The 27,492-nt window shown below is 46.4% G+C and overlaps 1 protein-coding gene across 10 annotated transcripts in view; it reads left to right on the forward strand.

Moving 5' to 3' along the window:
- The window catches only part of SBF1 (SET binding factor 1), a 2,512,102-nt gene that overhangs the window by 2,036,460 nt on the left and 448,150 nt on the right, over positions 1-27,492 (forward strand). For all 10 annotated transcript variants that reach the window (XM_069629502.1, XM_069629505.1, XM_069629506.1 and 7 more), the window contains one exon: positions 10,834-10,960. In XM_069629502.1, the coding sequence (XP_069485603.1) occupies positions 10,834-10,960 (127 nt within the window). The remainder of the gene's footprint in view (positions 1-10,833; positions 10,961-27,492) is intronic.

The following is a 27,492-nucleotide window of genomic DNA, read 5'->3' on the forward strand; positions in this document are numbered from 1 at the left end:
CTAGCTTTCACCCTCAAGCTGACAAACCCATTGGTGCTCAGACTAGAGTTTCTTTAATATCTCTGGGACTGTGGGAACAGCAGAACATTGAAGTCTATAATTCCATTCCTGATAATACTAAAGAGTATTATAAAGAGAGTGTACTTGTGAATGGTTAGGACACCCCTGCCCTTGGAGACACTGGCGCCAGTATAACTGGTAGATGAATGTTTCTTTCAACCGAAGGAAGTTGCCAAGGCTCCCGAAAAGCTTCCTGAGTTAGCAGGAGGCTCAGTCCAAATGTGCCCAGTATTGCTAGTGTTGGGTGTCCTGGCCCACGTTTGAGCTATCATGCTGCAACATTTGGCGCTGTGGGCTTAGAAAATCCAAGATGGCCAAAAAGCCCACAAGTGCGCCAGAATCCAGGAGAACCACGCAGTTTGCGCACACTAAAATGGTTGCCTAACTTGCCACCCACCAGTGCGAGCAGGATGGGCCGGGGTGGTGAGTGAAATGTGTGCCAAAGGAAAAACCGCACTTTAAAATCACCTTTTGTTTCCCTGAATGCCAGCTCAAAATGCCTATTTTCAAACATTGCAACACATCCAAAAATCTCACTGAACACCAGCGGACATCTGGCAGAATGAACTATGTGTGCATACTAAATCTGGGAAGTTGAAGAGCCCCAAAACAATGTTCATAACAAGACTGGCTGAGCTCTGCAGGTCTGCAGCAGCCTAACTGAAGCTGGATTTAAAACTACCAAAAATCGAAAATGTTTAAATTAACTGAGTGACCTACTTTTGAGTGTCACATAGTTTGTCACTGTTGAAATGTCATAGTTTTGAACTTAGAATCAGCATTCTAGCTGCATATGTAAAAATTGTCTCGGCTTAAACTGGGGAACAAAAAGTGACATTTTATCTGAAACCTGGCTTAATGAAACTGAATTCTGCCTGACATCTACCCCCACAGGAGTTAAAACCTGCTCAGCCACTCTTCCCCTTGCCAAAAGGAGTTGTCACCTCTCTGATTAGATTAGGGGTGGAGCAGCTACAGGGAGTTGAACAAAGGCCTGTCCTGGGCCCAGGCAGATGGTTTATTAGGGTGGCCGTAAAATAGCTTCCTCTTGGCAGAAGCTGGGAGGGGGGCAGGGTCTCTGAGCTTGGCAGAAACTGGATAAACTGGTTTCTACACCATGTGACCTGAAAAGACACACCCCTGTTGGCCAGAATATGATTTTAAGAAAGATGTATAACTCATGGTGCGGACTTGTCAAAATTATCTAAATGATACCATAATTCTTGTGATTTTTCTGTGCACGTTTTAAGACGCGTTGGGAATTTGTGTGATGCTCTGGGACAAAACCCCGCTATTTATTGACACCACATACTCTGTGTTTAAGCTAGCGACCTGGAAAGTTACTGAGATATGTGTGGGAGGGGGGTGTACATGTGCATAAATCTGGAGAAAAATCTGATGTTGCAAAACCCACTAAAAAGCACAAAATGTTACCATTTCTGAATGCAAGCCTCCAGGAAGAGCAAAGTTTGAACAGGGTATACCTCATGTGATATGTGATGGGTGCATGTAATTTCAAACCACTGTGTATCTATGAAATATGTCTTTAGGTCAAATATAGATTGTGTGTAATTTGACAGGGCAGTGTCCTTTCTGCAAGCCATTAAATGACATCGCTGTGACACTCCACTTCTTTTCCCCAATCAAGAGAGAAAGGAAAGCTTGACCAATGGGCAGTTGAGAGAGGGGCTGGCTAGTGATGCTGCACACACACCCACTTTCAAAAGACATAAAAAGAGACTGCTGGGACAGGTAGAGACATTCAATTCCATTTGCTGCAACGCGCTCTGCCGGACCATACAACATCCAGAAGATACCAGATTTAACACTTAGACTTTAAAACTCCAAAGAACTTGATTCAGAACTCAAGGCAAGGGCCTAAGCCCACCAACTGAGAACTCTTCTCAGTAGGCCTCAGCATCCAGCAAACCTAACAGCGGTAGCAGCATCCACGAGCCGTGCAGATCAGCGCTGGATCCAGAGAAAGCTGTGCAGAAAGATCCGTAAGCAGTGCTGTACCCAGAGAAAGCAGAGCAGTATCCAGAACCAGAGGCCAGAGATCCAGAGTGACCCAGACCGCTGTTAGCAGAACCAGAGAGCTGACCCAGATCACTGTGAAGTGCCGAGACCAGAACCGGAGTCCAGTCCAAAACCTGACCAGATCCGTGGGGAGCCCTAATTCAAAAATATATTGTAAGTACCTAGCAGAACTGTGCAGAACCAATCTCTTAGTTAAAATAATATAATTCAATCTATTTTAATCTAACCAGAACTGCCTCCTAACTGTCACCTGTCATTTGCAAAGCTGTCACCTGTCATTTTCTAGCTGCAAGCTGTAACCTGTCGCTTTGAACTTTTAAAATTTCAAATCCGAAAAGCTACCTTTATTTAATCGTCCGTATCTCTGGAACCGTTTGGGCTAGGAACTTGGTTTAACTTTCCTCTGAAAGCCTAGAATCTCGGCTTTTCAACGTGCCTAGACTTCCTACTCCTTATACTTTCTCCGTAATTGCCGCGATTTGCGATTTGGCCCGATTTCTTTACTTGTAAAAAGATAGCCGCTTTTGCCTGAACTGCTAAATTTCGTTTGCCTCTTAAGAACCATCCCTGAATCATTGCTAGAGTGAGCCTGAACTCATATTGACTAGATACCACTCACCCTGAACCTCCTAAAGGGAATTAAAAGCATTTTCAACATATTTCTCACTGCATTGTCACCATATTCAAAGCACTTTTGCCTGTATTTCAAACTCGTACCTGTTTTCTCCAAGCTTGCTGGGGTGAACTGAATTACATTTGATTGCATTTCTGAGAACTGTGTGCTTTCCTTCCATTTCCTTGCATTGCATAAAGGGGGGGAGTGAATTGCCAGAGAAAAGTGATTACATTGTCTTTTGCTGAAATCCTATCAAGTTTTTTTTTCTGTACTGCATTTTCATTCCACCTTGCATCCATTTGAAACCATAAAAGTATTGTTGCTATCTTATCCATCCTATAACCACTCATCATTGATTATAAAGAAGTGTGCTAGTGCCGGACTATCCATTATTGATTACTACTCAGATTAAGTGTGATATTCAATTATTAATTTATTATAAAGTGTGATATATATATATATATTGTTTAAATTATCAAATAAACCTTTTAAACTTGCAAAACAGAACTACTTTTTGGCTCAGTGGGGTCAGGGGGATTCCAAGAGAGGGGTGTTATATAGGGGTAGTCATCCAGAACTCATGAACTGGACGTAAAGATATATCAATAAGGGTTTCCATTCAGTATCCCAGACTAGGCATTGACTTAGCTGTAGTGTTGAATTGAATCCTCTTACATTAGCTATCATTAAGTGCAATGATATTACTGTAAAGATGCCTGAAAGTGTTCAACAGAAGTGCCAGGAAGAGTACTATTGGGCAATGATTTGAATGCCTTGGGTGTAGTCTCCAGCACAGGGAATTGACAAGGAAAGCCAGAGAGGCAACCTTAAAGGATCTTCTGAGACCAAGGGGAAACTCAGTCTCTCAAGGAAAGAAGGGCCCCAAGCACAAAACTTCCACAAGTAAAAAGGTTGCTGTTGAATACCTAAAGGTCACCCCTATGACCCCACCACCAGCTGAGGCTGGTTGGTGCAAAAGGAATCCGCCGATGAACCTACTTCTGATGAGGAAGAGAACATTCAAACCTGTCTAGAAGATCTGGATCCTAGAGACCATCCTGAGCTGCAGGCTTTGCTTGCAGAAGGTGGATCCTCAAGGACAGACTTCCGTAGGGGACAAAGAGAGGATCCCTCTCTAGAAGGTCTGCGTCAGCAGGCAGCTTCCCAGAGTGAAGGGTAAGATTCTGGGAAGCATAGGCTGTATTGAGAAGATGGACTTCTATACATTGAGCCTATGGAGTCTATTCCAGGAGGCCTCAGACTGGTGGTACCCCAGGAACTGACACCCAAATTCCTACAGTTAGCACACAGTCCCCCTGGCCGGTCACCTAAGCTCTAAGAGGACCAAGGAGAGGATTATATTATGCTTTTACTGGCTCAGGATGGGTGCAGAAATTGAACAACACTGTAGGAGTTGCGACACCTGCCAGTTATCTGGTACGAGTTGAGCCAAGAATGTGGCAACCTTAGTACCTCTCCCAGTTTTGGGAGTCCCTTATGAGAGGGTGTGGGGTTGACATTATTGGTCCCCTAGACCCTCCAACATCTTCAGGTAACCGATTTATATCGGTTCTGGTGGACCGTGCCACCAGGTACCCTGAAGCTATTCCAATGAGTACTGTTACTGCTTAGGCAGTGGCTAAGGCCCTACTTGGCATTTTTTACCAGAGTAGGATTTCCTATGGAGGTTGTATCCGACGGGGGGGTCAAATGTTATGTCCCACTACATGCAGGCCATGTGGAAAACCTGTAGGGTCATCTACAAGTTCTCAACTGACTACCACCCTCAGACAAATGGGTTGATGGAGAGGTTTAACAGAACCATGACGATCATGATTGGAGCTTTCAAAGAACCACTTAAAAGAAAGTGGGACCTTCTTCTGCCATGCCTTCTATTTGCCTACAGATAGGGTTTCCAAGCTCGAGTGGGCTTGACCCCTTTGAAAATGGTGGACAAAGAAACAATGGCCAGGCTTCCCCTGTCCAAGGAATGGACTAGGACAGGAGAGCAAATTGGAGGAGCAAGATCATGGCCTATCGCATTTGCAGGGAGCCTGGGAACTGAAGCGGCCTGCGCAGCATTATGGCCCTCCCCGGGGTCAGATGGTGCGGGCCGGAAGACAACGATGGTGGCCCTGGTGAAATTAGGGCTGCCCAGCCCATAGTGCCTGAGCTGGGGGCCTGGGACCAGGCGGCGCAGGCTTGGGGGCTAACAGTGAGTTGAGTGGGCCCAGACGATTGAAACGCTCCTATGCAGTGTGAGTGGGCACAGCCTGGGAGTCCGAAGTGTCGCAGATGTTTCCGGCCTACCCAGAGACAGACAGGCAGGCAAAGAAGAAAGTCCCGGCCTGAATCCTTGTGGCATCCTGGGTGAATAGGCTGGTGCAGGCCCCCAGTGCAAGGCGCATCTTTGCAAAGCACCAGGCTCAGAGGACTGTTGCTGGCCTGCCCATCAATGCAGCACCGAGTGACGCAGGTGGTGTTTGAGCAAGTGGTCTCTACTCCCATACTCCCTGCTAGGCAGTGAATGACAGCAGCCCGGCCTGAGACAGTGGCTGTGTGCTGCCCCACCTGGCCATGAGGCACTGCTAAGATATATCATGATGCCGAGCTGGTTGCAGTAATTGTGCAGTGCCTAGGGGTGGCTCCACCGTAATATGCAACAGGGCGCCAACCTACACTTTGCCCATGAAAAGCTGTCCCAAGCACTCCTGGCCTGGCTTTAACTGTCAAAGGGAAACATGGTTTTCTTTTGCCAGTGTAAGTTCCCCAACGCTTGCCCAATAGACCATGTAACGCAAGGAGCGTTTTGCTTCCCCAGCCTTGCACAGCCCATTGGGGATGGAAGCTTGGGAATTGCAGGCCTTAATGTGCCTAGGGGGGTGCCCCTGCTCCTCCCTGCACATTAGGCCTGCCAGTGCATTGTGTGAATGGCTCCAGCTCCCTGTGCATGCTCTCCAGTACCAGGGAGCTCGCTCTGCATCCTGTTAATGCTGTGCTGGAGAGCCTTTGTTGAAGATCGGCAAGGGTCCGAGGCTGCAGGCAAGTAGACTGTTGTTTTTTTGTTTCTTTTTGTTTAAATGTATTTAAGCATACATGCAAGTGTTTGTATTTGTAAGTGTGCACAAGTGAGCGAGAGAGTATCTGTTGTAAGTGTGCGTGTTTGAATGAGAGTAATGGATGGATGAATGTGTATGAATGTATGAGTGTGTAGCGGGGAAAGTGCCTGCTTCTGCACTGGGCAAGCGGCGACTGATGCTACAATTTCATGTCCTCCCACCCCACCCTCACGCTGAGAGGGTTATACCACAACATGACATTGCCTGTTTTTATTTCAATCAAGAGTAAAGCCAACATGAATGATGGCCATTATGTTATTATGTGGCAAGACTAGCCTCTGTTGGTGGGCCTGTCTAGATATATATTTTTTACTGTGGTGTGGCATGATTTAATTGACATCAAGACTAAAGTAAACATAAGTGTTATTCTGTTACCAAGGCGTGTGGCAGTAAGATTTTAGTAAGCTATCCCCGTGGCTTGTAGATCAGATCTCCAGCTCTTAGTATCAGTCTGTACTAACTTCAGACTTGGTAGGGTTGCAGAGCAGTCAGGCTCATCATAAGAGGAAGATGTGAGCTGTAGGTAAGTATGCTTAATCTTGTTAGACGGGCAGAGCAAAGAAGCACTTACACTTATACAATATATTAAAGTACATATTTATTATATTTACACCAGAATAACTTTCACTATATTAGACGTTTATTCTAGAACACTTAGGAATACTTGATAATTCACTTCAAAGGGCACTTTCACTTTTGTGTTTATTTGTGGTTAGATTTGTAGCAGCGTTAGAAAGGGAAAAGACAAAGTTATGGTAGTATCGGTTATTGCGCACTCATGCGGTTTTCAATGGTTTATACAGTAATGCATTTACTCTGCAAACACATATAGTAAAGTCACTTAAAGGGAGGAAAATGGTTAGTTGGTGTAACATGAGTTGGTTCAAGGTTCTAGAGGGGTTTTCTTTGCATAGTAAGTCTTTTAAGTCCCAAAACGCAACCCTAGTCTTGACAAGTAGCAAATTATGAAGAGCTACTGTGGATTTTTTCCAGTTTTTGAAGCAGCAAATTAACTAACAAGGGAAACCTTAAAAGGGACTAGAGTAAGGGACACAAGCAGCGACTTGGGTCTGAGGTAAGAGGGGGTTGCCCAGGATGCCTCTTTGTGCACTCCAACGCTCTGGAGCGACTACTCTGAATCAGGTAAGCAATACCTTTTTTCCCCACAGTACCTTAGGTTAGAAGAAAATGTTCATGCTGGATGCTCCGCGATGTTGCAGCTCTAGACTCTACCTCTGGATTCCTTGGTCTAATGACTGAAGGCAGGACAATGGACTGGATCTCTCAGTAGCAGTCTCGAGGGAGGACCTGTAGCACGACTTTCAGCAACGTCTTGGTTCACTCTGCGGTTTTGATGCCTTTTCTGCAGCACCAACAAAGGACGTGGATCGCCCAGTCAATCTTCTTCGCTTCCTGCAGTCCCACACTCTGATGAGGGGGCCTGGGCGAGTTGTATCGGATCTCTGGAGTGTCCTTATGGGTTCAGTAAGATTTGGACGGATTCGACCATTCCACAATGATGCACTCGAAATGGGCAGCAGGTCTCCTGATATTGGGGTTCTGCCACGCTGGAAACTCCTAGGACCTCGGGAGATGGCTCGTTTCAAAGTTAGCCTTCGGACTGGCTGTTCCCACCAGCCAAAGGGAAGGAGTCGTCTTTGGAGCTCCTCTGTCGCACAGAAAAAGCAGTCAGAACAGCAGTGGTCGATTCACAGTGTTGCAAAGGGTCTGCAGGCGTCTCTGGTCGTCTTGTTCGGTTAATTCAGCTTCCAGTGGTTGACCTCCTTTTCACTTCAGAAGCCTCAACTTTTATACAGTTCAAGCACACACTCCTCTGAAATCTCTCTCAGCATTTTACATAAAAGGGCGTTTGGCTCTTCAAGCAGGACAGCCAAGCTCCCCTGTGGGAGCTGGACCTATTCAGGAACTGTGGCAGACAAAGGACAGGTGGGTGGAAGACGCTTCCCCTGCGTCTTGCCTGCCCAGACACTCTGGAGCCTAGGCGGGGATACCCAAAGAGGGGACACACACCCACACACCACACACACCCCACACACCCCAGCTAGTAATGGCAAAAGAAGGAGGGACCCACATTGCTACTTAGGTTCCCTTATTGTGCACCACTGAGGTTATGGACATAGCCTGCAGTACCAAAAAATACACAATTATTGGTAGAATATGTCCACTGCCACCAGCCATAACTTGGGGGATTGTCTGTGACAAGAAATTCACAGGAGCAGAGAGAAGGGGGATACTAGGTATCCCTCTGGCACTCCACTGAAGGTAGTGTGTGTCAATCTCTGACTATAGCGTTTTGGGAGAGATACTAAATATCTCTCTATCCCTAAGAACTGTAATTACTTGGGGATATTAATAAATAATCTTAAAGGAGGACCCTGAGGGTCTCCAGCAAGACTGCCCATAAGGAGCTGTGTGCTGCAGTAGTAAAACACAGATTCCTTTAAGAACTATGGAGCAGACATACGAAATAGTATAGGTAGAATACAAAGAATAGAGTTCCAAAAGACAGAGCCTTAAAGAATGAATGAGTGGAAAAAGGCTCCACACATTTAGGATTTAAAGAAAAAGGTCCAGAAGTAAAGCATAAAGTGCTGGGGGCTCTCACTAGGAGAGGGGGTGACGCATAATAATGATAAAGCTCCCTAACACCCCTCTACTGAGAACAAACATGGGCCAAATACCCTGCTCTAAGGAATTTCTTCCACTCAGGAGGGTCTACAACCACATTGTATCTTACTGCACCATTCACAGAGGAGAAAATACCCATTTGCATATCAGTCTTTGTCCTACCCACAAGAGCAGCTCTGCACTGAAATTCTAGGCAAAAATCTCCTCTGAACAAGAGTACCTTCAGCAACCCCCGACACGTATTTCGGCATAGTCTGTCCTCATCAGTGAGGTGAAGGTGAGCTTCCCTAAAACACAGTGAGCAAGGGGTCCACGTCTGGATTACCCTGGTTTACTTAGGGTGAAACCCCAAGTTTTACAAAGTTACAAAGGAGTGTGGAAGAGCCTCTCTGCTGAGAACAAACATGGGTCTATGGAGTTTATTCCACTCAGGAGGCTCTACAATCACTACACCCTTCACAGTCGAGACAATTACAATTTGCATATCCGTCTTTGTCCCACCAACAAGGGCAGTCCATTTCTTATTTCAATCAAGAGTAAAGCCAATCTGAATGATTGCCATTTTGGTATTATGTGGCAAGACTAGCCTCTGTTGGTGGGCCTGGCTAAATATATTTTTTACTGTGGCTTGGCATAATTGAATGGACATCAAGACTAAATAAACAAATAAAGCAAACATAAGTATTATGTGCCAGGCAGGCCTACTTTGGTGCAACCAGTCTGAAAAGTTTTTTTCTGATCTGGCAGTGCATTTATTTACTGGTGTCAAGGGTAAAACCAGTAGGATGAGTGTTCTTTTATGGCAAGACTGTCCTTTATTGGTGTAGTCCGTCTTTACATGTTTTCTTATTGTGGCCTTTTTATTGGCAAAGCCAGCAGGAGTATTTTCTTACATGGTGATGGCATATATTGGCAGACACAGCATGGACATGTTTTCTTTTTGTATCTTTACTGGCATCAGCGTACAGCAAACATGAATATATTCTGATCTGAAAATGCTGATATATATTTGTAAAGCCAGCATGGAAATGCATGGGCTCACATCCAGCATTTAAGGCAAATATTTATGCCTCTCCAATTAAACGAAATTCGCCAGCTGCTACTGGCAGAGCCCTACATGGGCACAGACCCCGCAGTAAAGGCAAAGAGGATCCAAACTCCTGTGATGGTGCTCGCATTGCCACACTGGGGCGCAGGGCACTGCATTAAGAGCAGACAGCACGTGGGGTGGGCAGGACCCTCAGAGGCAGCAGTGTGAGACAGGCCCTATCCCCCACCAAGAGTAAGCATGAGGATCAAGGTACTGTGTTCATGCTGCTACTGCCCTAAAAGTGCTGGAGGGCTAAGTTTGGGTAGCTAACTGCAGCAGCCACCTATGTGTAGTTATGTGAATATTCATGTGTATGCATGTATGATAGTTGTGTATTTGTAGTTAGTATTTATTAAGTTATTAACTTATAAGTAAGTTATTTATAGATGGGGTGTTTATTGGGAGCATGGGTTTAGGATGTTCTACAAGGGTTATGTTTAAGTGGGGAAAGTAGTAAAGTTAGAGAAAGAGGTAAGGTCCCTGGCATGGGGAGTTCCGCTTAGGTGGCACCCTGCTTCAGGGCGTCTTGGGAGAGTGATCGGCCACAGGTGTCATTCTGTAGCCCCATTTGTAGTTGGGTGACCCAGGAAGGTAGAACTGTTCCATCGGGTCACCCTGGGAGTTGCTCCATGACTCCCTTGAGGGAGTGCTGGCTGGCGGAGCAGGACTCTGGTGCAAGTATCATGCCTGGGTAAGTAATGCTAGGGATACATATTTGGGGAGTAGAAATTGATAAGAATAGTTATGATTAATATTGGAGAACGGGACATGATATGGCTAGATACTCTGGGAGTACGCCATCTCCTGTTTGTGCAGTTTAAGGAATTGTCATTGTTTTTTGTAGGCTGCCTAGTGCCCCAGTATTTGTAGCTGATCTGTTAGGAGGGGGCTTTAGTGGTCCCACCCAAACCGAGTTACGTTGACCAAGCCAGTGCGCTGGGGCTCAAATAAAACTAGTGCTACAGAAAATGAAAACATGAAAAGGCAACAGTAAATACAGGGGACTCACTAGCATTTCCAAAAGGGATATTCTTCCCTAACGCACAACTTATGATTTCTGTCATTTTCATGTTCATTTCTGGAAGAAATCATTGTTGAGAATCATTTTTTAAATCAATCTCCATCTGCCCTTCAGTCACTTCCTCTCTTCAGTCAGCCTCTCCGTGTATTTGCCCCAGTGTTCACGGCTGATTGTGATTTGCATTTGTTGGTGCATTTGATTGTTAGCCGTTTGAAAGCATTTGTTTTTATTCTTCTAGATCCATGTGCAGTTTCCAATGGAATTCGAGTTCAGTCAGTACTACCTGAAATTCCTTGCATACCACTATGTCTCCAATCGATTCCGCACCTTCCTTCTTGACTCAGACTATGAGAGGATAGAACTGGGTAAGTATGTGACTCAAACCTCAGGCATGTCCCATCTATAAAGTGTGTTTGCTTCCATTACACTGATGTGGGGAAAGGCAGTATCAAATTAAACATTTTGTAGGAGCTCCTTGTGGGAATATGCAGGTTTGGGACATATGCTCACTGATGTTTGGTTGCAAGAATCAATTGCCTTAGTATTTTACAAGCAAACAAATCACAATGTTCACAATCATAAAACGTGTGTATGAGCCCGATATAAATAAATCAAAAATATCAATGATAGAACAATGGAACTGTGAGTTATCAAGAATTTCTTTGAAACCTTTTGGTCATATTTGGTAGTTGCATATTTACTCTGGGGGCATCCTTTCAGAGATGGGTATTTTGAGCATAATTCTGAATACTTAACAAAACTGACTCTGTATATCTAGAGGAAGCTGAAAATGTGGATTGTCCTCTTGAGCCATAAAGTAGGTGAGTGCCCACCACCTTATGTCATGACAGTCCAGGGTGACCATCCGACCAGGAATATAAATGACCTTGAAACTTCAGTGGAAAATCTGGCACACCATAGGAAGCACATCCCTATGTGTGGGTGGTTGTGGGTCCCTCACAAGAGAGCTGGTGTGAGTTCACAGGAGAACCATGTATGTCATGACATTTGAGTATACTTGGATAGCTAAACCTTCCAGTGGCTCTGAACCATATCTATCCCAATATCTAAGTTCTTGCAGGTATAATATTTAGATAAGATAGAAATTATGGTAAAAGAGGACCCTGCCTGACTGCAGGCATTGTGGCTGTTCATGCTGACATCTTTCCATCCTCTTCCCTTTCTGTATTGGACGTGATATGACTGATTTATTCATAGTTCTATCTGCGGATAAACCTCCAGATAATGCATACACTGGGGTTGATTTCATTCTGCTACATCTCTTTAAGTGGAAAGATCAGGTATCCAGTACAACAGGATTTTCAACAACACAATAGCACATAAACCGTCTGCTTTTGGGACTATAAAGTTGTATTCATGGCTGTCTTATCCTTAGAAAGAGCCTGATATTTCCAATCTCCTGGTTCAACCAACTGAGAGAGTGTTGCTCAGCTTTTATATATTTACTTTGGGTGAATGTCCCTGTTGTATAAGCATGCTTTCTTTTAAAATGTTTTATATTAGGGCTCATCTCTATCTGTCCACCTAATAGTAAGATGAGGACTGAGATAATCGAGAGATACTTTTTGTAGCTGTGATACATTTGTCATAGACTCTGAAACACACTTTTACTTTCAACATATTCGTTCTTAGGAAATGTTTCTGGCATTCAAAACATACCATTAGATAATGTCAAGTAGCTATGTAGATCATGCTATTCTTAAGAGCTTTTTATTTGTTTTGCTTTTGCATATTTTCTGTTATAATCAATATGGACAATCTACAGAAGTACTGTGATGAATTTTAAGTAGCTATGCATATTTTATTCCCTCAAAAATAGTCTTTTATTTGTTTTGCTGTTGCATTTTTCCTGTTTGCTGCCATTGTTTTAAGGAAACACTTTATTGTTGTGAAATATGAACTTGTTTATTTTTAACGTTTCTAATGTTAATCTGGATGGCATATTTTTACGTTGTATGTATTCTAATATGTACTTTGTTGGAACAGCTGAGTTTGTTTCTGAATAAAGATAGAGAGTTTGTTGTTAAAGAAAAAACTAATAACCTTGTTAGATCCAATTGGCCCTGCAGCCCACATTGTCATTTACCAGGTGTGCAGTACCATTTAAGGGAAGCAGGGGTGTCCCCCGCTCACCTTAAATGGTATAATAGGTCTGGGGGTTTCAGGGGTGTCCCTGCATCCATTACATGGATTACGGCGGCAAAACCACAGCCGTTTTTGCCATCAGTTTTTGGTGTAATTAGCCATTATTATAGCCATTTTAACACATGGAACCATTTACCAATGCTAATCGCCGAAGAACGGGAAGAAAGCACTCTGATAGATAATGTTAACAAAGCAAATGTGATAGATGACACTGTGGAACATTGCGGGGGCTAGGTGCAAACCTGAATGACCAGATGTTATCAAATATATATATTTCTGATGTTTGTTAATCTGCTTAGAATCACATGCTGTGCATAGGTCCGACATCCAGTGGTCACTGCGGAGTATTGCATTTTGTTTTTCGTAATCGAAAAGGGGACGTCGACAAGGCGTGTCTGTAACACTATCCCTATAGTGACGTGCGTTGTACCCACAATCCCTCACGCATCGAGGTCCCTCAGATTGTTTTTTTCCGCCCAGCTTATGGTCGCCTTACGCGGAGCTCCTAGAGAGACATTGCAAAACACTTACTACGGACCTCGGTCCTTAATATATACTTATTGTTAAAGATCCCTCCCCTCGACGTTAGCTGTGAAGCTGTTTCTCCGCCGAGCAAGTTTTCGACGGAGGGGAAGAGACGGAGGAGATCCTTCGGCGCTGCCGAACACGTGGCCAGGCCTCGCCGGCCAACATACAGTAGGGAGAGTGGGGGTTCGAACTTTTATCTTCTCGTCGAGAATGTCTTTCTTTCTCCCTATCTTTCCCTTGGGTTGTTATCACCAGTTTTTATTGCCTCAGCTATGGAGAGGACACCTTTTAAGTTTTGCCCACGCTGTAGGGGCAAATACACTTGGAAGGACAAACACAAGCTCTGTAATCGTTGCTTGCCCCTCGATCATAAAGAGGACAGCTGCGCGGCCTGTAAGCTCTTGAAACCAAGAACTCTTAAAGAACGGAAAGTTAAGAGGTGGGCGGACTACGCTATGTCGAAGTCAGTTTCCTCACCCGCCGCCGCTGTTACAGAAAGTGACGAGGAGGGTGATAACTCGACGTCCGTTACAGAAGTCATTAACCCCCAGAAGGAGCGCTCGCGCTCCTCGACGTCCGTCCCCGGTCCCGACGGGCTCGGCTCACGCCCTGCTTATGGGGATGAACACTCCGGCGACAAGGACGCACACAGACCCCATAGGCCTAAGCACACAACCCACGGCTCTTCTTCGTAGAGGACGAAGGATCCATCAGCGCCGAAGGGGACGCAGGGCACTCCGGCGTCTACCTCAGACCATAAGGGTCTCAAGCCCCACCCGCAAACGCAGCCGCGACCAGCGATTGGGCTTTCATCTAACAGGGGCGCTACCTCAAAAACATCCGACGTAACGCTCCATAGAGCGGCCGTCGAGAAACAACGTGTAACGCAGGCAACGCCGACTCCAGAACCCTCTACTGACAAACTCGTTGTCGAGAGCCTGGCGAGAATTGTTTCCGAAGACAAACGTAAGCGGACGACGAAACAGACGTCGAATACCGCACCAAAAGATATAGAAACACCGAAAAAGCACAAGAGTAGCCAGGAACTGCCCCCTTCATCTAAGGGCACTTCTGAACTACCGGAGGGCTTTTCTGAGGGCGACGGAAACCTTTCGTCGACGTTGTGGGAGCGTTCTAAGCGTTTGGAAGGTGAAAACACTGATTTCCCCCCTCTAGACTATTCAGGGGTTCCCCATGAGACCCTTGAAAGACTCAATTCTTGTATGGAGAAAATGGAAGGGTTTTTGGGTAGCCAAAACCCACCCACACCCGAAAGACCAAGAGAATGGACCCAGGATGACCCTAGAGTCAAGATTCCTAGGCTGTTTCCCCCTTCTACAGACGCATATGACCTCACTGAAGAGGAGCAATACCTCCAAGAAGATGAGGAGTGTTTGGGTGGAGAGGAAGAACATGAGGAAGAGGGGTTTGAAGAAGACCCTTAAACTAGTGCAGGAGCTTTTGAAGAAGATACAGCTACCTCACAGCCCTGGCAATCCCCATCAGTGCAGCCTTGGCAATCCCCATCAGTGCACTCAGACCCTGATGTCTTTCACCCTTCTCCTCCCAAGGACTCACCTATTGGAAACACCTCCCCCATAGATGACCAACCTTCACTTAATGCACTATTGCGCAAGGCAGCAGCGCATTTTGAAATAGACACAGGGGAGACTCTTCCGGACATAGACTTTGTAGAAAAAGTTATTAAAGAAAAAGCCCCGGTTAGTCAGTCTATTCCGCTCCTGGCTTCTATAAGGAGAAGAATAACTCCTTCCCTTTCCAATCCGGCCTTAGACAGAGGGGGTCAACCCTCGGATAGAAAAGCCCTTCAGCCCTTCGTCCTCTGACCCTTTGTACATCAGGGGACATTCTATTCCGGACTCCCTTGTAGTTACTAATACAAGAAAAAGAGTGGGGGTACCACTATCCACTAGTGAGGCACCACCTGACAAAGAGGGCAAGAAGCTCTATGCACTTGGGAAGAGAATCACGACCTCCGCCGCCTTCTCAACTAGGATTGCAAATAACAATTCCCTACTAGCTAGCTACACAGATGCACAGTGGAGCAAGCTGCGCAGCGAAGCAGAGGACGCACCAGAACCCCTGCGTTCACGCCTGCTAGCTATAATCTCAGAGGGAACTCTTGTAAACCAGGGCATCGTAAAGAACTCCTTAGATGCCGCAGAGACGGCTGGTCGTTCCCTGGTTCAGGGAATACTTCTCAAACGCCATGTCTGGCTGCGCAATTCGGGATTTAAGCCGGAAACCCAGGCTTCCCTAATAAATAAGCCCATAGAACAAACACATCTGTTTGGGAAAGCAGTTGATGAGGCCCTAGAACATGCGAAGAAAGAGTTTGATACCATCAAGACTCTTGACCAAATTTCTAGGCCACCTAACAGACGCAGCTATGGCAATAGACGCTCCTTTCGTGGCCAACGCCAGCAGCAAAGCCAACAGCAATTTTACTCTGCTACCAACTGGCCCTCTAACCAAAGCACCCAGTTCAGTCAAAGAGGCCAACGTCGTGGCAAAGGAAGAGGTCGCGGCTCCAGCCCCAAAGGCCCCACACCCAATATCAACAAATGACCCGAAGATTCGGGTCCCCTCCCATGCATCATCGGTCGGGGGCCGGCTAACATCGTTCCTTTCAGCATGGGAGGGAATAACGTCAGACCGCTGGGTATTATCCACCATAGCCCACGGATACTGCATCGAATTCAACGGTTCCCCGAAATACAGACCCCCACGGAACCGACGCATGACACCGGAACACCTCACTATTCTTCTTCAAGAAGTAGAAGAGCTACTGAAAAAAGAAGCTATAGAGGCTGTCCCCCTATCTCAGGTACCAGACGGTATTTATTCAGTGTACTTCCTTGTACCCAAAAAGGATTTAACCATGCGCCCTGTGTTAGATCTGCGCCCAGCGAACAAGTTTGTCAAACCCCAAAAGTTTCGTATGGTGACCTTGCAGGAAGTAATCCCACTGTTATCACAGGGGGATTACATGACAACACTAGACATGAAAGATGCATACTTTCATATTTTAATGTTGCCAGCGCACAGAAAATACCTCAGGTTCAAGATAGAGAACAAACACTACCAGTTCAGAGTACTACCCTTCGGGATAGCATCTGCACCAAGGGTATTCACGAAAGTACTGGCAGTGGCAGCGGCCCACCTGCGCAGGTTATCCATCCCGGTTTACCCTTACCTCGACGACTGGCTCATAACAGGGGATTCTTACGAAACATGCTTCTCCAATACCCAAAAGACCGTAGACCTTTTGTCCCAACTGGGCTTCTCCATCAACGAAAAGAAGTCCAGCTTAGACCCCTGCCAAATCAAACAATTCCTAGGGGCTCTAATTCGAACAAAGGACGGCCTCGTCTTCCCCTCCGAGAGGGTCCAAAACATGCTGTTTCAGATCCCCTGTTATGTGGCAGGTCGAGAAGTGACGGTACGCAAAGCAATGCGCTTGCTAGGGATGATGGCGTCATGTATTTATTTGGTACCTCACGCGCGCTTGCGCCCAATGCAAGAGTGGCTTTACAGCCAGTGGTGTCAGGCCAGCGGACAATGGGACGATCTAGTGGTGGTCTCGCAGACCTTGGTTCTCTCGCTACGGTGGTGGACAAAGGAAAACCTGTTATTAGGGAAAACTTTTGCCACACCCGCAGTGGAAGCCACTCTAACCACAGACGCATCCTTTACAGGATGGGGGGCTCACCTATCCCATCAGACTTCTCACGGAGTGTGGACTCCGAGCTTACCATCCAAGCATATAAACCTGCTGGAACTACTAGCGGTGTTCAAAGCACTGAAAGCCTTTCAGGAACACTTACAAGGAAAGACAGTGATGGTCCTCACAGACAGCACCACAGCCATGTACTACCTCAACAAGCAAGGGGGCACTCACTCTCCAGGACTGTCCAAGCTGTCCCAGAATATATGGAAGTGGGCTCTCAAACACAACATGTTCCTACTATCACAACATGTACCAGGGGAACTCAATCTGCTAGCAGACAAACTCAGCAGAGACTTCCCCCTGCCCAAAGAGTATGAATGGCAATTGCACGAAGACATCGTCTTAGACGTCTTCACGCAATGGGGATTCCCGGAAATAGACCTGTTCGCAACCCTGGAGAACTCACAATGCCAAAGTTACGCCTCCAGGTACCCCCAGAACCAGTCCAAGGGGAACGGTCTGTCGATTCAATGGTCAGGGAAATTTGTTTACGCCTTTCCCCCGACTCCCCTCCTCAACAAAGTGGTGCACAAGATGCACCAGGAGCAGGTTACCATGATACTAGTGGCCCCAATGTGGGCCCGGCAGCCATGGTTCGCTCACTTGATGGAGATGTCCCTATCTCCCCCAATGAAACTTCCCTGCCCGTACAACATGCTGTCACAAGACAAGGGCAGGACACTGCATCCATGCCCTCAGACCATGAACTTAGCAGCCTGGCTCCTGAGATCATAGAATTTGGACATTTACATCTCCCACAGAGATGTATGGACATCCTCAGGGAAGCCAGAAAACCTAATACTCGCCACTGCTATTCTAGCAAGTGGAAAAGATTTGTCATCTGGTGTAGAGGTAAGAACATCAACCCGGTTGACTGCTCTGCCACTAACATTATTCTGTACTTGACCCATTTACTGGATTCAGGTCTAGTGTTTAATTCCATTAAAGTCCACCTAGCGGCACTTTCTGCATACACCACTTCCCAACTTAGTGTCGTGGTGGAAGATACCAGTTATCAAGGCCTTCATGGAGGGGGTAAAGAGAATACACCCTCCGATAGCTAACCCAGCTCCCGGATGGGACTTAAACGTGGTACTTTCTAGACTCATGGGCACTCCTTTCGAACCCATGCACAAGGCAACTCTTAAATACCTCACTCTTAAGACTGCTTTCCTAATAGCTATCACCTCCATTAGGAGAGTAAGTGAACTACAGGCTCTTTCTGTACTAGACCCCTTCGTAACAGTTCACAAGGATAAGGTGGTTCTACGCACACACCCAAGGTTTGCACCAAAATTCATCTCGAAATTTCATGTAAACCAGTCTATAGAACTACCAACGTTCTTTCAAAACCCTTCCAGCTTGGGAGAAAAAAGTCTGCATACACTAGATGTACGCAGAGCTGTCATGTTCTACATGGAAAGAACCAGAACACTGAGAAAGACTAATCAGTTCTTTGTCTGGTGGCAGCAGGAAGAGAAGGAGATGCAGTTTCTAAGTCCACTATATCTAGATGGATTGTACAATGCATCACTCCTCTGTTACACTCTTGCTAAGAGAGAACTACCCTTCAAGCCAAGAGCACATTCCACTCTAGGCACTGGGGCTTCCATAGCATTCATTGCAAATGTTCCCCTTGAGTCCATCTGCAAAGCGGCTACCTGGAGTTCTGTGCACACCTTTACAAAACACTACTGTCTAGATGCACACTCTAGATCTGACTCCCAGGTGGGACAGGCAGTATTAAGACATCTTTTCTCTACTGTTCCTTCTCATAACCCACCGCCAACTCCGGGTACTGCTCGCTAGTCTATGCACAGCATGTGATTCTAAGCAGATTAACAAACATCAGAAGACAATGCATTACTTACCTTAAAAGCATTTCTGATGGTTGTATCTGCTTAGATTCACATGCGCCCGCCCTTCCTCCCCGCTCGGATGGAAGGAACATAGACATCCTTTCCTATATTTCTCTCTTTTCTGTACTCACTCACGTCTAGAAGGCTCCCTCAGGGCAGAAAAATACAAACAGAGGGACCTCGACGCGTGAGGGATTGTGGGTACAACGCACGTCACTATAGGGATAGTGTTACAGACACGACTTGTCGACGTCCCCTTTTCGACTACGAAAAACAAAATGCAATACTCCGCAGTGACCACTGGATGTCTGACCTATGCACAGCATGTGAATCGAAGCAGATACAACCATCAGAAATGCTTTTACGGTAAGTAATGCATTGTCATATATGTTTTTAAATGTCTTTATTGCCATTTTTTTCAAAACAATATCAACTCCCACCACCCCCCATGGGACCACAAAATAGTTGAGGGAAATATAGTCCAACTGTATCTCTAAAGAGGAGGGGAAGGGCCCGGCGGACCCTTAACCCATCATTGCATGTCCAAAACCCATATATTCTGAGGGCTTCATTGCTGTGCATAATCGCTTTTCTTTTTTTTTTTTTTTTAGATTTGTTTTTATTGAGTTTTCAAAATAGACATTGCACATGAACAGAGAAGTACAGACTGAAAATATCATTTGAAATAACAACGAATACCTGTTCAGGTCAGGTTCTTCCTGGTGTTAGGAAAGTGCAACTATAGAGCGTACATTAACAGAAGAACATAGGGGAACCAACAATATACACAAATACGTGATCTCTTTTCCCCCAACAAATGTAGTGTCAATACCCCCTCCCCCCTCCCCCCTGGAATGGAAGACTGGTCATTTGGTGATTTTTGCATCGTTGGTCAAGGTGTATGCTGTGGGTCAGGGCTAGGTCATTTGAGTTCTACTGTGGGGGCGTCCATGAGGGGGGTGTGGTTACAGGCCTGGGATGGTTGCGTCTGGTGGGATGGGTGAAGATCCGTGGCAAAGTGGCGGTGGGGTCGTCCCTAGAGGAGGACGACGGTCTGGTCCGGCCTCCTCAGGGCAGAGAGCCGTCTTCGCTATGGGTTGGTTCTGCAGTGGACGTGTGTGCGCTTAGAAAGTCGGACCATAACAGTTCACATTGTGACGCTCTACCATGGAGTGATGCCGTTATCTTTTCCATCGTGCAAAGATTTAAAGCGACATTAATCCATTCTTTCTTGCTCGGGGTCAACAATGATTTCCATTTGGTCGCTATCAATGCCCTCGCCGCAAGTAGTAAGTGGGGGACTACTCCTTGGACCTTCGTCCATTCGCCATCCTCCGCCTCCAGACTAAATAACACCAGTTGCGGGGTCAGGGTTCTCTGGATCCCGTCCGTGTGTCTTATCCAACTCAGGACCTCATCCCAAAAAACCTGGATCCTAGGGCAGTCCCACCACATATGCCAATAATCAGCTATTTGACCACACTCGCGCCAACAATGGGGGGATGATGCTTGGTACATCTTTGATAATCTGTGTGGGTCGTATTGCCAGCGGTGGAGGAGCTTGATGGAGTGTAATTTGTATTGGCTTGAAATAGAGGTGCGTGTGGCCATGGAGCACATTTTGTCCGATAGTTTGTCTACAATTTCAATCCCCATGTCATTTTCCCATCGTGTTCGGAGAGTGTGTCGACCCAGTACCACCCTCCATCAACAGTTTATACATTATCGAGATCAGTCCTTTCCTATCAGTCTTGGAGTCTAGCATTTTTTCAAATGGGGTGAGTTCTCTGCTCAGTTTATCCTTCCACACCTCCCTCGTCAGGACTCCTTTAATTTGGAGGTAGTGAAAAGCGGATAGAGTTCCTATGTTTAAGGTCTCTGTTAGGGCTGGCAGGGTGATGAAGGAGTCGGTACGAACAAGTTGACCCACCCGTTCAAGTCCCGCCTCATACCAGGACTGGAATCTTTCTACGTTGGGAATATTATTGTTAATACCTGGTGACCATAAATGACTTAGTGGGGACGGCCAAGTTGTAATGCAAGTCATATCTGTTCCCTCCCTCCAGATGTCCCACAGGGCTACAAATAGTGGGTGGTTTCTCGTTCTTCTCAACACCCATTTCCTCGGTGCCCACATCCACTCTCCAAGTGTGGCAGGTGCAAAGTAGTGGTTGTCCATTGCTACCCATTGTGGTTCCCTGTAGTTGCGCAGGTGGGGGACAAGTAGACGGAGTTGGGCTGCTGCATGGTATTTTCTCAGGTCAGGTAGTCCTACCCCTCCTTTATCTTTGGGCAGTGTGAGGGTGGCATATGCTATACGGGGCTTCTTTCCTTGCCAGACGGCATCTCTCCCGCCCTCGGTAACCATTATGTTAGCGATTGTAAACTCTACATATAAGCAGGCTAAACGCGCATAAGGTATAAAGGGTTATAAACCTATTGCAACAACAAAAACGCTGCGTAATGACTGAGGTGCACTTATCTCATGGGAGCAGCAACAAAGAAAGAGGATTTGCGGACAGTCAGGGTTCCTCTTATGGCCAAGGGTTAGCCCTGGTTGGGCAAAGGAGAGGCTTACAGGACTACTTGTTCACACAGGATTGTGGGTATTGGTAGTTCAGAAGGACTGTGGTTGTTTTTTTCCAACTGTGATACCCCTATGTTTATGGAAAGCTTCCAGAGAGTCTGGAAGTGTACAACAGTGTTATCAAGTTAAAAAATAAAAAAATAAATGTTATTTTGTTGTATTGCTGTGGGAGCAATAATTAAAGAAGTTAAGCATAATGCTCGCCTCCGTCTTGTCATAGAATGGCAACCCGGTCTCAGAGATGAGCTTCCTTGGTTAGTGCTGAGTCTTTTCTCAGCAGTTGTACGACTAAAAATAAAGGATTATGTTAAGTGTGAGCGGCTGAGAGCAGGGTGCACCAAGGCTTACTTACCAACTAATGCACCCACCCTTGTACTCATATGCCAGACCTCAAGCACAGCAAGCCCCTAGCACTGACCAGAGGTCAATGCTGTCCCGTGTTACACCTCACCTTGCAAATCACTCCTTCACAAATCCCAATTTCTATTGCATCACATTTTATCCAAAAACACCCCTTTGGGTAGAAGTCAAACAGTGTCCTAAAAAGCTAGCGTGGTCCAGTTTTCTGGTGTCATAGTTGGGCACTTTTTGGGACAATGTGGTGGGCCAGTTTGATGAGTTACTTCGCTATGCTGCTAATCGTTTTGTACAGTGTTGCTGAATGAATATTCTTTCAAATGCACAATTTCTACTGCATCAAGTTTGATGCAAAAACACCCCTTAGGGTACTAGTCAAACAGTGTCCGAATGGAATGAATAGCCATTTGCAACATTGAGCCATTTTTTTGGGTCGGTCAATAAGGCAAATGCCTGAACCAAGACTTTAAATCCCGGGAGACTGCAAAGTGCAGCAATCCCTCATGTCAGCGAAGCGACACAGATGAGTGATAAGAAAGACAGGTAAAATATGCTTTCTGGAATCTGAGGTCCTGCAGACAGGACTCACTCTTCTGCCAGCTCGAACCTGCTCCAATGAAAAAGAAATAAGAGCAAAGGCGGCGCACTCATGAATATGTCAATAATGCCATGCTAGTATCACGCCAGTTGAAGGCCCTCGTGCAGAAACGTGAGAGTCTTTAGGATAGCATAAAGTAGACAAAAGACTTTTAGGATGATAGTAGAAACCCTGAAGCGAGCACATGCCTTATTTGCGAGGATTGATGACTTTGATCCTGTGTTGGGGGTGGGCCTTAACACATTTCAAGGCCGCCGGGGTGGGCAAAGTGCCCCGGCGTCCTAGTGAGTCTCGGGGGTGCTCCGGGAGAGTGGAGCGGCCTCTGAATATTACAAAGGAGGTCGGGCCACTGGCTTTGCACTAGTGGCCTGACAGAAATATTGGGCATTTCGGGGAGGCCACAGGGTGCAGGACACCCTGCGGCCTCACTGTGTTGAAGGGTGTGGGGGATGGACTTAGAAACTTAACTGGTTAGTGGTCTCTCTGGGTGCTGGTGGCTGCTGGTCGTCGTTGGCATAGGAAGTGAGGGAAGGAAATGCAGCTAGCACGTCCCTAGGTCTGGTCCCTCACCACTTCTCTTAGGTCCCTTTCTGTGTATTCTGTCAATCCGAATCTCCTCAGGAGCCGAGTCTGCTACCATCGCCGTGAAACACTGCTGCACCATTGTTTTCAGGTTTGCCTCAGAGTTAGATTCTGCTAAGCCTTTTATTCTAATGTTGGACCATTTAGAGCAGTTCTCTAGATCCTCGGCCTGGATTTCCAGGTTATGCGTCCCGGTCGGGATTTGCTCTAATAGTTCCGAGTTCTGCTGCACCTCCTTATCCGATGGGCCTTGTTCAGTCAGATCTACTCTGTTACCCAGGGCGTTGATTTCATCGCTGACCTCCTTCAGTGAGCTCTTTATGTCCTCCTTTAGATTAGCCGTCTGCCTCTCTTCCATTCCTTTGAAGCAGGTTAGGAGATCTTCCTTGCTAAGGTACTTTTCTTCAGGTGTGGTACAAGGGGGCTCCCCTCCTTCTGCTAGTCGACCCTGGGCACCAGGCACCGTCTCCTCTGAGAGCTTTTGCCAGCACTGGTCCAGTTGGCCCCTTCTTGTGCTTTTCTTTCCGTCTTGCGCTGCTGGGGTCTGCTTTCCCTTATTTCCGGGCATCTGCTTGCCCTCCACAGTGCATAGTTCCACTAGGGTTTGCCAACTTCCTTCCTGCTGCGCGTGGATTGGGAATGTTACCCTGCCTGTGTGTGTGTATACCCTTCCACTGTGGGGCTCCTATAATGCCCCTGTATTGGTCTCCATTTTGCTGGGGGCAGCGACTCCACCCCCAAGGCCGTTCTGCTTGTGCTTGTGCTGGTGCTGTATGGGAGCACACTCGCAGGGTTAGGGGGGCACGGTGCTGAACGCCGCAGATTGTCATCCCTCCTCGGCCCGATTGCTTCCCTGCTTTAAAGGATCCTCCAGGGGGGCGGGGGGAGGTCAGAGTAGTATATGTACGCTGTTTTGTCCTTTCTAGGAGAGATATGGGGTGCTGCATGTGATCTATGCAGTGGCTGGGCCTTTCCCGCTCCTCCACCCCCCCCCCCCCCCCCGACCCGAGTGGCCGCTCTCTGGATGTTTGTGTCCACCACAGATTTCCCCAGCATGTGGCTCTCAACTCACTGTCAGCCTGTAGAGCCGCTCGTCGGGGAGTCCGCGCCTGATCTCTCCCTCAGCTCAGGTGCAGCGTGGAGCTTCTTGTGGGCTAAGACGCCACTGAGAGTCCTGTACGGAGGGGAGCAGCACCCTGTGTCTGCTATGCTTCTGGATCTTCAATGCGTTTGCCATGGCAGCTCTGAACCTCCGGCTGCTCCCCTCTGTCCGCATCTATCTTCTCACTGGTCACGGCGTGGTCCTCCGTTGTTAAGGCTGGCAGCAGGCTGTGCCTCACCCCAAGGGTTTTCCGCCAGCTTCAAACGTGCCTCTGGGTTAGAGCCCTCTTCTCTGGGAGCCCTGTTATCACACAGTATGCTTTACTTTCTCCTCCTTTCATGGGCCTGGCCCTGGAGCTCATGATAGTGTGACTTCACTCTCCGGCGGCCATCTTGGATTTTATACATTTTTTTTAATCAGTATGGTATGTCATACTTTTACATGAGACCTGGTTATCAGAGTACCTTTTAATAGATGGTTGTCAGACATTTAATCTCTCGGCCTAAAGGAAGCAGATGGGCAGATCATTTGGGGGAATGGCAATAATCGTTAAAACCTTTTTTGACTGTCAACCATTGGATTTAGACCAAAGTCAATTATTTCTACAAACGATAAAGCTTAAAGCAGATACATCGAATTAATTGATAATTGTCAATTTCTACAACAACCTGCATAAATATAATGAGGCTATTTGTCTAATCTATTTAAAACAATGCTTTGAAGAATCCCTGCCTACGTTTTGGACAGGGACTGCTACTGTACAGGGGATTTTAATATAAAACTAGGGAATGGTCCTCCCCATGGCCTTTGATTACACTGAGGCGAGTCTCGGGTTATACTTGACCCACGTATAATGGATCCTAGAATGTGTGCAAGTGGGCTTAAGGTATTTTCCCTGTGTATGAATGGAGCCTTAGCCCCTCAAACAGGTGAATACATAGGGATAGTCCTGGGAAACATGCATTTAGCAGCACACAGAGTAATTCCACCATGGATAGTTTTCCGGTCTCAGATTGGGACCTACTAATAGATTTGTATGCTGTGCACGATGTACTAAGTGACCATCATACCCAGGCTTTGAAATTCAAACATTAAACGGGAAGGAACAGTATCATTATCCCGCTTATGAGGATGGCAGGACTGAATCCAACTAAAACGATGCTGAAATGGGCACCTGTAGACTAAGGCGACACAATGATCCAGAATTCATTGAAAGATTCTAATAATGTATTCTACTTTGGATTTTGAAAATGTAATACTTTGAGATCTATCACTCGGACAAATTTCAGATGGCTTATGTTCACACAGGGAATTGAGCCCAAAGCATGTGGATTAACAAATAATGCACTTGTACAAAAAGAAGGTTGCTCCAATTATCTAAAAATCAGACGACCTCGAAATCTGAGATTAGATCTGCCAGAGCAAAGTACAAAAATTTGATTATTAAGCGGATGAACCACCTAGATAATACTTCTTGGGAAGAATTGGTTGATACAGCAAGGGAAAATAACACAAAATGTTCCAGACAATAGTTGGGTCAATGGAATTACCACTCTATATAACCTGGAACCAAAAACATAATCGCTGTCCTGGCCCTGACGGCATTGCAATGGTCCTGTTCTGGGATGAGATTAACTTGTGGGCCCATGTTTAGACTCTCGGTTTTAACGCCATCTGTAGAACTGAATTTGTGACCCAATCCTGGAAGCTCACCATCATTCAACCAATCTGTATAGTTGGAATTGTATAGGCTTATTTTCTTACTGGACTCACCCTTTAAAATATTTGGTGGTGCACGTTTAGGGAAAATTGAACAGTGGGCAGATAAATAATCGCATCCTTTACGTTATCCAGTTGAGGTTTCGGTCGGGGGTGTGAACAGGCACTGAATTTGTACTTGATGGTGGCCAACCCAGTTTACAGGTAACAATCTACCTGGCCTTTGTAGACCTGAGAATAGTGTTTTACCAGGTCAATCTGCAAAAGCTGTAGCTCGTGTTCAGATCCTTGGTGTCCATTGGACAAAGTAAATATTTGGATTAATTTACATGAGGACACAAAGGCTTGTGTTATTAATGGGGCCAAAGGACAGTGCAGAGTATTTCCCAGTTAACGCAGGAGTGTGGCAAGGGTGTGTACTGGCCCCCTTATTTTTTTCTCTATACATTAATGGGCTTCTTGAAAACTTGGTAGAGATTAGCGCTGATTTGCCAAAAGTTGGGAATATGACTTTGCCTGTTTAGATTATGCCAATGGCACAGTGCTAATAGCCTGTATGCCTTGGGCGCATCAACAGCTAATCACGGCATGCGCCACTTTTATGAACAACTTAGACATTCAAGTAAACGCAGGCAAATCAGCAGTCATGGTATGCCACACGAGAAACCCCAAACCCATTTTACCAAACAAATCTTGTGCAGGCCAAGGGCGTGGTGTTGTGCGACGCAGGTGTTTGGCGTCGAAGGGGTGCAGCCCACAGTGCGAGTACGCTGCCCGGCCATCAGCGACCGTATGGTAAGAAAGGTGTGACAACCATTACTCCTCTACTAAATTGCTCTACCTTTGCACATACTTCCACTTAAACGCTTGGCTCAACTTACACTGTCTGCACGCACACATTAGGCATCCTCTCTCATGGTTGCCTCACTTTGTGTTCCCTACTGTTTCTTGTGCCTTTCCCCCTCTAGGTGTGTTGTTTCTGTGTTGTTACCTTCACTCTTCTTCTGTTGTGCCCCCTAGGCCTTTCTCCCTCTTTAGGTTCCCCCCTCTGTGTTTACTGTTGGTATTTGTTGGTTTTACTCCACCTGTCTGCCTCCTCTGCCCCACTGTTCATTCTACGCACTTGTCCTTCTCAGTAGATTCCTTACTGTGCTTCCCTCTGTGTGCTCGCAATGTCCCCACCGAGTGTATTCTGTGTGGCTTCATTCTGTGCTGCGCTTCCTCTAATTCTCTCGTCTCCCTCTTGCTTTTCCCTCTCCTTTCTACATACACCCCTCTATGGTGCTCTTCTCTCTCTCCTTTTCTATCACCTATCCTATCCCTCTCACAAAGTCTGGAAGGAGCACTTTCAAGAAGGACATCATGGTGTAGAATCCAGGCCTTCCCAATCGCTGACACCCACATCAGTGCCTCCTCCAGACTTTCTCACGGACATCCTCTTTGTTGTTCCTTCTCCCAACCTTTGGACCGTACATATGGTCGCTGTTCTCTCCTTTCTCTTCATCTCCCATTAATGGTGGCACAAGATGGGAGATCCTCTTGGCCTCCTTCCTGTCCTCCAAATCCATCATTAATGTCTATGTAAATGGGACTGTCTTGGTCCAGGGCACTCAGCCCAACCTCTTCCTCCTGGATTGGCGTCTCCCAC

This window comes from Ambystoma mexicanum, chromosome 12, assembly GCF_040938575.1.
Source record: "Ambystoma mexicanum isolate Mex_15411 chromosome 12, UKY_AmexF1_1, whole genome shotgun sequence".
Classification (NCBI taxonomy): domain Eukaryota; kingdom Metazoa; phylum Chordata; class Amphibia; order Caudata; family Ambystomatidae; genus Ambystoma; species Ambystoma mexicanum.